This window comes from Melospiza melodia, chromosome 24 (assembly GCF_035770615.1).
Source record: "Melospiza melodia melodia isolate bMelMel2 chromosome 24, bMelMel2.pri, whole genome shotgun sequence".
Taxonomy (NCBI): domain Eukaryota; kingdom Metazoa; phylum Chordata; class Aves; order Passeriformes; family Passerellidae; genus Melospiza; species Melospiza melodia.
In genome coordinates, this window is record NC_086217.1 from 12,316,150 (window position 1) to 12,324,955 (window position 8,806).

Consider the following 8,806-nt stretch of genomic DNA (forward strand, 5'->3'; position numbering starts at 1 on the left):
GAACCTCCGTTCGGCACCGTCCTGCCGCCGCCGAACCCCCGTGCCGTTCCCGGTGCCGCGGAGCCCCGCGGCGCCCGTTCCCCGTTCCGCGCGCCCCCTTTGTGCCCCGCGCCCCTCTCGCGCTCCCGGGGCCGTCCCCCCGAGCGGGGCGTGGCCCGGTGTTAGTGGGCGTGGCCCGGTGGGCGTGACGGTGGGCGCGCCCTCAGGCCCCGCCCCGGCCCATCGGGACGCGGCGCACGTCGCGGGGCGGGGCGCGGCCGGGCCAATGCGGCGCGGGCGGAATATTCCACCGCGCGGGGGGGGGGCGCGGTGACGTCAGCGGGCGGAGTATTATGGTCTGGGCTGCGCCGGGGCCGCCCCTGCGCTGCGAGCGGCCGCGTAAACATGGAGCTCTCGGCCGTCGGGGAGCGCGTCTTCGCGGCCGAGGCCCTGCTCAAGCGCCGCATCCGCAAAGTAGGTGCCCCCCCGGCGGGCCTCCGCCGCGCCCCCGCCGCCCCGCGCCCCGCGCCCCGGCCCGCTGGGGGCGGCTCTGCCTCCCCCCGCCGCGGGGCGGGCTCCGCTCCGCCGCTCCCGCCCTCCCTCCCTCCGCGCCTTTGGGGGGGGGCGGCGTTAAACCCGCGCCCGGGGGGGTGCGTGTGCGTGTGTGTGTGCATATGTGTGTGCGTGTGTGTGTGTGTGCATGCATGTGTGTGTGTGCGTGTGTGTGTGTGTGTGAAATCCGCGTTATTTTTCATTGTTGCATCTCCCCCCCCACACCCCGCGCCGCGCTCCGCTCCCTGCCCGGGGCGGTGCGGGGGGACCTTTGTTGCGGGGCGGTTTGTCGCGGGTTTGTCGCGGGTTTCGCTCCACGCATATTTATTTCCCTCGCTTCCCATCCGCAGGGCCGCATGGAATATCTGGTCAAATGGAAGGGCTGGTCGCAGAAGTAAGTGGCCCGTGGGGCCGCGGGGGGCTGCAGCAGGGGCTGGGGGGATGCTGGCTGCACCCCCTGCTCTCCCTTTGTGCCACAGCCAGAACCTTTATGCCTCTGGTTTTTATTTCATTTGTCCTGCTCCCTCCTGGCTCCTTATTCTGTTCCCTCTCTCCGTCCCGCCTTGCCCCCAGGTACAGCACTTGGGAACCCGAGGAGAACATCCTGGATGCCCGGCTGCTCGCAGCCTTCGAGGAGAGGTACAAGGCCTTTACTAGCTGTAGCAGTTGCACTTGTAAATATGTTGCTGTCTTGTAGCTATGCTGAATTGAAGCTTTGGTTCTTTTAACACCTCTAGGGAGCGAGAAATGGAGCTTTACGGGCCCAAAAAGCGAGGCCCCAAGCCCAAAACCTTCCTGCTAAAGGTAAGGAGGCCGGAGCCCGCGTGCCAGGGCTCCAGGCCAGGGCAGGGGTCCCTTTCCTGCCCCCTCGGAGGATGCTCCCCTCAAAGGTGGCCTCTTGTAAGTTGCAATTACCCAGCCGGATGGCAGGATAATAAAGTCACCGGGTGATTTATCTTCTTTGCAGGCCCAGGCAAAAGCCAAAGCCAAAACCTATGAGTTCCGCAGCGACTCTTCCAGGGGCATCCGGGTGCCGTATCCCGGCAGGTCCCCCCAGGAGCTGGGCTCCACGTCCCGGGCTAGGGAAGGACTGAGAAACATAGCCCTGGCCCCCCAGGGCAGCTCCAGCAGCAGCACCCCCAAGGCAGACGGCATCCGGGAGCGGGTGATCCGCGTGGAGGACAAGCCCGGGGAGACCCCCAAAAAGAGAGGCCCGAAGCCCAGGAAGGAGCTGTACAAGGACCTTGCGGAGACTCTGGACGCCTCCAAGAGGAAACTGGGGGAGCCGGGGGACAAGGTGGGGGACTACCTGAAGGCCAGGAAGATGGAGGAGGCGGCGGCGGCGGGGGCGGCCAAGTTCGGCTCGGGACACAGCGTGATCCAGCTGGCCCGGCGGCAGGAGCCCGAGCTGCCCGGCGCCCTGGCCGGGCCCCCCCGCGCCGAGCCGGGCCCCGAGGCCTTCCCCCCGCGCCTGGCCAAGCACCGCGCGGACTTTCTGGACGCCAAGGGGCAGGGGGGGCTGGACCCCGGCGGGCCCAAGCTGCTGCACGGCGCCGTGGGCCCGGGGAGCGTGGGCGGCCTGTACCGCGACGGCGTGGGGGGCCCGGCCGGGCGGCCCTCGCTCATCGCCAGGATCCCCGTCGCCAGGATCCTGGGGGACCCCGAGGAGGAGTCCTGGAGCCCCTCTCTCAACAACCTGGAGAAGGTGGTGGTAACTGACGTGACCTCTAACTTTTTGACCGTCACCATCAAGGAGAGCAGCACGGACCAAGGATTCTTTAAGGAGAAGCGATGAGTTTGGTGGAGGTGGTGCTGGGGTTTTCTTCAGTCAGATCCAGACAAAAGCTTGGTAGAGCTTGGTGGGCCTCTCTTTTTTTCTTTTTTTTTTTTTTATGCTCCTTTTTTTTTTCTTTTAATTTTTTTTTCTTTTGTTTTTGGTCCTGGAGAGAATTTAGAAACTGTCCTAAATTCATTAACTCGTTCTTTTGTTTTGTTTTTTTTTTCATGTCTTACATTTCGTTGGAAAGATTATCTCTAGAGTTATATTTTCTATTAGATGTAAATATGTTATTTAAGAAAAAATGCTTATATATATATATCTATATATATATATTTCAACTCTGAGTTGTTTTATTTAAATGGAGACAACAGTGACTGCTCAGTTGCTCCTAGAAAGGACAATAAAACTGAGAACTAACGAGTTCACGCATCTGCCGCAGGAGCCGGTGTACATAACAGTGTTCATAGCTAAGTATGTGCTGGGTTTTTTTAACTATTATTTTTCATATGATGCTATGGATGGTGGAGGGGGACGTGTTGCTCCCTCGCAGGGCCGAGCGCCCGGATTTCTTGATTGTGATTTAAGGTGTTGCTTGTACAATCAAGTGTGCTGTGTCCAGGACTGTTGCCCTTGACAGTTGACGTGAGCACTTGAATTCACAGTGTTGTTGGGGATGGGGTGTTTCCAGTCTAACAAAAAAAGTCATGTTGCTACAAAGTTGGGGCGGGGAAAAGCAGAAATCCATAAAAAGGCTAAAAGTGTTGGAGTATTAACTTGAATTCCCTTTTCTTGCGGAGGAGAGGAGTTTGTGTGTGTAAGGTTCCTGAGGGGTGATACTGAAATGCACTTTAATAGAGTTGTCGTAGCAGTTGTGGGAGATGGGACTGAGCTGAGTATATCTGTTTTCATTTTGTCTGGTCGCTTGATTCTGTTCCCCCACCCACTAAAAACAAAAAACCCCAACAAAACCCCCCTCTGTTTACATTCCTGAAATGCCAGAGAGGTTGGGGAGGGAACATCTCACTGCCCATATTTAGTTACTTTATTCTGCTACAGAAAGTTGATTATTATTATTATTATTTTTATTCCCAATCACAGTTTACTTCAGACTGTTGGAGGACTCCTGATAAAGTGTTTTGTAATATCCACATCCCTGACGAATCCCAGGGTCACCTTTATGCATTCAGAGACAATAAATATGTCCCTTTCCTCGCGGTGGTTAAACAATAGCCAAGAGGCGAAGTATTCCTGTGCGGGGCAGCCCCGCTGCCTCGGGTGGATTTGGTGCTGGATTTGGCCGTGGGATTCCCCCAGGGCAGGGATCCAGAGCTGGGATCCGGAGCTGGGATCCCTCCTAGGGCTGGGATCTGGAGCTGGGATCCCTCCCTGGCTGGGATTTGGAGCTGGGATCCCTCCCTGGCTCGGGTAGGGAGGCTCTGGGGGCTCTGGACGAGCTGCAGCAGTTTGGCCGCTCTTTAGGGGGCTGGGGGTGTCCCTGCTCTGCTGCTCCCCCAGCTGGGCCACCCTGGCACGGGGAGGGAGCCGGGCCTGGCTGAGGCTGGCTGAGGTGGGGCAGGTGGCCCTGTTCTCCTCACACCTTGCTCTGGCTGTCAGTGGGATGGGGAGCACGGGCCCGGCAGTGCCTGAGGGCTGGGACTGAGCCAGGGCCCCCTCATCCCTGAGCTCCTGAAGGCCCAGGGAGCATCCACGGGCTGAAGGAAGGGCTGGGCAAGGGCCGTCTCTGCTGTAGGGCCCTTCGGCAGCTTCACCTTGCCCGGTTCCGTCCCCATCCTTTTGGGAGCCGTGAGGTGCCTGGCAGGATGCTGGATTGGCTGTGCAAAGGGCGCCATTGTGTCTGACAGTTCCCAGTTTGGTTTTCCTTTCTTCTTTTTCATTTTTATTTTATTTTTTTTTAAGACATATTTTGTAAAATTGAGGTTTTTAACTTGGTTCGTACGAAGAGCCGATGCGTTGGTTCTGGTGCCGGCGCGGTGTCGCAGGAGGATGAGGGAGGAGGGGGTTGAGCTGTTTGTGCTCCCGCTGCCGCCGGGGCCGGAGCATCGTTCCCTTTGCAGAGAGCCCGGAGCCGCTGCCGCCCCGCTGGGAGCTCCAGCGCCGTGTCCGTGTGTCCGGCACACCTGGAGCGAGCCGTACCTGTGCGTGTATCCGTGTGTCTGTACATAGCCGTGTACCCTGCGTGTGTGTGTGTGCGGGCGCGTGCGTGTGAATTATTTAAATCTAAGACTTGTACAAAAAACCGATTTGGCTAAATCTCAGTCTCAGAAGTGAAGCTTAACTACGTGTCTTCTGCCAGCCGTGAATGTCCATATGAGACCTGCTTTTTATGTCAGTTTAAATATATACTTTGTAAATAGAAACGTGTCTGGCTTCCCTTTGTGGCCCTGGGGGTACCGTGGGGGTCCCGGCGGGGTGGGGGCCCTGCAGCCCGGGACCGGACGGGCTGGGGGCGGCGGAGGCTCCGCGGCTGTCGCCGGTCTGGGCGCCCCCCCGGGGGTCCCGCGGTGCCCGGAGGGGGCGGCGGCGGCCGCCGCGAGCGGCTCCGGTCCGAGGAAGGGCGCAGGAACCGCCGCTCGGTGCCGCCCGGTCCCGGCGCTGGCCCGGCCCGCGGCGCTCCGCCCTTCCGACGGCTCGGGCGGCGGCGGCCCCTGCCCGTCGGGCCCGGCCTTTGTGCGAGCGCGGCCCTGGCGGGGGCGGGGGGCTTCGTGGCTTTTTGAAGCCGTGTCCTCATTAACCTCCTTTTTCTGCTCGGGCGGGTGGGGCGCGGACCCCGCGCCGCGGGAGCTGCCAGCGCCGGCAGGAGCGGGAGGAAGGGCCGCACAATGGCGCCTTTCTCCGCCGGCCCGCCGGGGGGGCCCGTTCACACGGGCCGCGGGGCCGCGCCTGGGGCCGGCCCGGGGGCTCCCGCCCGACGGCGGCACCGACGGCAGCGCCCGGGGCCGCCCGCGCCCTTCCGCGGCCGCGCAGCGCCCTCCGCAGGCCGGCCCGGCCCGGCCCGGGTCCCTGTCCTGGTCCTACCCCGGTCCCTGTCCCGGTCCTACCCCGGTCCCTGTCCCGGTCCCTGTTCTGGTCCTGCCCCTGTCCCTGTCCCGGTCCCTGTTCTGGTCCTGCCCCTGTCCCTGTCCCGGTCCCTGTCCCGCAGGTGCGGGCGCTCACCTGAGCTCCGCTCACGGTGCTCTCGGGGCAGCTCCAGGCGCAGCGGAGCCGGGGCCGGGAGGGGCCGCGGCCGGCACGGAGCCCGCAGGGAACGCGGTGCGGTTCCCCCGCTCCGGTCCCAGCCTCGCACATCCCCAGCCCGGGCCGGGCACACGGAGCCGCGGAGAGGAGCCGGCCCTGGGCGGTGCCGGGGGTACGGAGGGGAACGGGAGCGCTCCCGGAGCAGTGACCACACGAGGCTGAAAAGTTTAAAAAAATATTTATTGATATGCTAGAAAAGAAGTGTGGAAAAGTCATAGAAAACCCCCCACCCGACGTAACCATCTCCTAGTGTTTTCCTGCAAATAAATTAAAAGCAGCCTAGAGCTGGGGGCTACGCTAGCGTTAGTGTCCAGGAACACTGGAAAACTGCTCGGAGAACGTGGGTGAGGGGCTGGGAGGGACCGGGGTGCTGCGTGGGGAGCTGGTCCTGCTCCCACAGCACTCATGCTTTCCCAGGGCAACAACATCTCCGACTTTTGTTCTCAGAAAATAAAAGCAAACAAACAGCTGCAGTTTAAAGCAATTATAAGTGTCATACAGGACTGATTTGGCTCTCTCTTTAATTAAAACGTACAAATCAGAGCACTGACTGGCACAAGTTACAAGAACAGTTGTTTGTTGTCACCTATCTCAAATTTCTGTCGGTAAAACCTTTCTCCTGGCTCTGGAGCCCATCACACACAGCTCAGAAACTCAACACAAACCAAACTCCCAAACTATCTCCATCCCTCCGTGTACTCCTGGGATTTTTTTTTTTGGTACAAAATATATATATAAAAATAGACTCAGTTTCTCGGGATGATGGCTGAATCGGCCACCTCTTCCAGTCCAATGGAAAACAACAAGGATGCTTAACCAGATTACGCCTGGGGAAAATATCCTTTCACTATACAAATACCGCAGGATTTCCACATCGGAAACCCCTTAGAAAATGACAAGTGACAAACCTTTAATTGCCTGTCTGACACGGCTGAACATGCCAACCCATAGCAGCAAACTCAAAAAAAAAAAAAAGGAATAAGAAAAGGTAGAAGTTGAATCCTAACGGCACATAACCAGGGTCTGCACCAACCAGGGGTCTTCCAACCCCTGTCCACAAAGATTCCAGTAAATTCATCACAGGATGTGTCTTTGGGAAGCAAACCCCAGTGGGAACCGTGCACTCAGCGCCCCCAGCTGCTGGGAGAGCCAAGATCCCAGAACAGCAAGTGAGAAAGGGGCTGGGGAAGAAATGTAAAATCCTGGATTATCATTTTCACCATCGTCAGACCTTTGGAATTGAACCAGCTGGTGAGCAAAAGGCACAATAGCAAGTGGTGACAGCAGAGTCCTGTGCTGCTAGAGGGGACATGGCGGGTGATGGAGGGGCTGCCTGCTGGGGGGACACGTGTCCCTCTGCCAGGCCCTGCAGGGACCAACCCTGGCAGCTGGGACAGGGCTCTGGAGGGAGCAGCCAGCCCAGAGCTGCTGTGCAGGGCAGCCAGCACTTCACCTGCTGTCACAGCCCAGCTCCTGCCCTGCCCTTGGGGCCTGGCCCCTCCTTGGAGCATCTTCAGGTGATTTTCTCCCCTGGGAGAAACCAACCCACACATCCTCTTGCTGCTGCAGGCAGGAGCATCCCTGCCCGGCCAGCTTCCCCTCAGGGGCATTGCTCACAGGGCTCTGCACAGCTGGTGTCCCACTGGGGACCAGGACACCTGTCCCCACGGTGTCACCGTGTCCCCAAGACCCTGTGACCACCCTGCTCTGCATAGGCACAAACCTGTGGTGGGACCGGTGCCACAGCCAAGGCTGAGATAAGGATGGTCCAAAGGCACATTGTTATCAGTTTGGATTCACAAACACCAGGCAGCAGACGTTTGGTGTGTGGCTGAGAGCGTCACCCCATGCTCCCAGAGCCCTTGGTTCTTCTCCCAAAGCACTGGCACCCCTGGCACAGCACACCCTGCCCGGGGCACTGCCTGCTGCTGGCACAGGCCAGTGCTGCCCTGGGGCTCGTTTGGCAAGGTTACAGCACAAGGTGAACTGCACAGATTGTGACATTTTGGCATCACCTGAGAATGACCCCATGACCATGGGGGGCTGCTGCCTCAGGGGGTCACAAACACACCTGCACCCCCAGTTTGGTGCATGCACCCACACCCCTGTGAGTGTCCCTGCCTGGGGCAAAGGGAAATCCTGCCCTGGTGCCACCTCAGCCACCTGGGGACTCCCAAAGCAGTGACCTGCTGCTCAGGTGGAGGAACATTAGAACCGTGCAGGGAGGGGGCAGCTCCAGCTGTTCATTGCCTCGGAGAAAAGGACTCGGCATCAACAGAACGAAAATGACCCCGAATGCTACTAAACTCTGCCTGAACTGCTGCTAATTTTGGCTTCTAGGAGAAATCTGCAGCAGGGAAAACACTGCAGTGGGAAAGCCATCACTGGGTGCCATCACAAGCCCAAAGGAGCACCCCAGCTGTGGGATGGCCAGGGGAAGGTGAATGGTGCTCAGGTGAACAGCAGCCTGAGGTACCCACTGGCCTCAGCCCTTCTCCCTCTCCTGTCCCTTCCCACCACTCCACACCACCTATGCAGGTGGCCTTGAGCAGCTTCTGAGCATTCTGGGGAAAACCATGGACGATCAGGGTGAGTCTAACCCAGGGAGCAGCAGTCCTGGGTGTCCTGGCAGCCCCAGCACCAACCCACCTGCTGCTGGAAGGGTTCACACATTCTGCAAGGCTTACAAACATTCCCCAGCTCAGTCCCTGTGAGTGCCTGGAACCTGCTGAGCAGGAGGTGGAGATGCTGGCAATGCCAGGATGAGGCACAGGAGGGGTGTGGGGGCTCCCTGGGCTGCCCAGAAATTCACGTTCTTCTGGAAGCCAAGTCACTGCAGAGAAGCTGGTGGATCCTGCTGGCTCTCAAGGCAGGACTTTCCTCCAGCAGAAAGGAAACACCCTCCAAAAAAAGCACCTCTGCCACCTGTTCTGTTAGTGGCATCCAGGACTTCACCTGTCTTAGACTGGGGTTATTTCCCTCCCTCATGAAAAAAAAAAAATCCTTAAGAAAAAATGTAAACAATATTTCCCTATCAGCTGGAAACCCCAACAGAACCTCTGTGGGTTTCCCATCATTGGAAATGACCTCGCCCAGGGGGGTGGCTGGGCTGAGTGTACCCTGAAAAACCCCCGAATGCAGCTGCCCCCCACAGCCCCGAGGGCTGGGAGCAGCAGCTGCCTCATTTGGATTGACTTGCAGTTCCCATGGCTCACAGACACATCTACAGCAGGCCCAGCA

General features: G+C 59.2%; 1 protein-coding gene across 2 annotated transcripts; it reads left to right on the plus strand.

The window, feature by feature from the left end:
* Positions 1-335: 335 nt before the first annotated feature.
* On the plus strand, positions 336-4,689 carry CBX8 (chromobox 8). Of its 2 annotated transcripts, none has more exons than XM_063175837.1 (5): positions 336-453; positions 882-925; positions 1,105-1,170; positions 1,245-1,335; positions 1,499-4,689. In XM_063175837.1, the coding sequence occupies exons 1-5, from the start codon at positions 385-387 to the stop codon at positions 2,324-2,326; spliced, it is 1,098 nt and encodes a 365-aa protein (XP_063031907.1). In that variant the 5' UTR covers positions 336-384; the 3' UTR covers positions 2,327-4,689. The 2 variants fall into 2 exon arrangements, with proteins under 2 accessions (XP_063031907.1, XP_063031908.1); XM_063175838.1 differs by having other exon boundaries at positions 1,269-1,335.
* Positions 4,690-8,806: the final 4,117 nt, after the last annotated feature.

Coding starts and splice junctions, on each gene's coding strand:
- CBX8 (XM_063175837.1), top strand. CDS start 385: ATGGAGCTCTCGGCCGTCGGGGAGCGCGTCTTCGCGGCCGAGGCCCTG. Junction 454..881: donor TCAAGCGCCGCATCCGCAAA/GTAGGTGCCCCC, acceptor TCCCATCCGCAG/GGCCGCATGGAATATCTGGT. Junction 1,336..1,498: donor CCAAAACCTTCCTGCTAAAG/GTAAGGAGGCCG, acceptor TCTTCTTTGCAG/GCCCAGGCAAAAGCCAAAGC.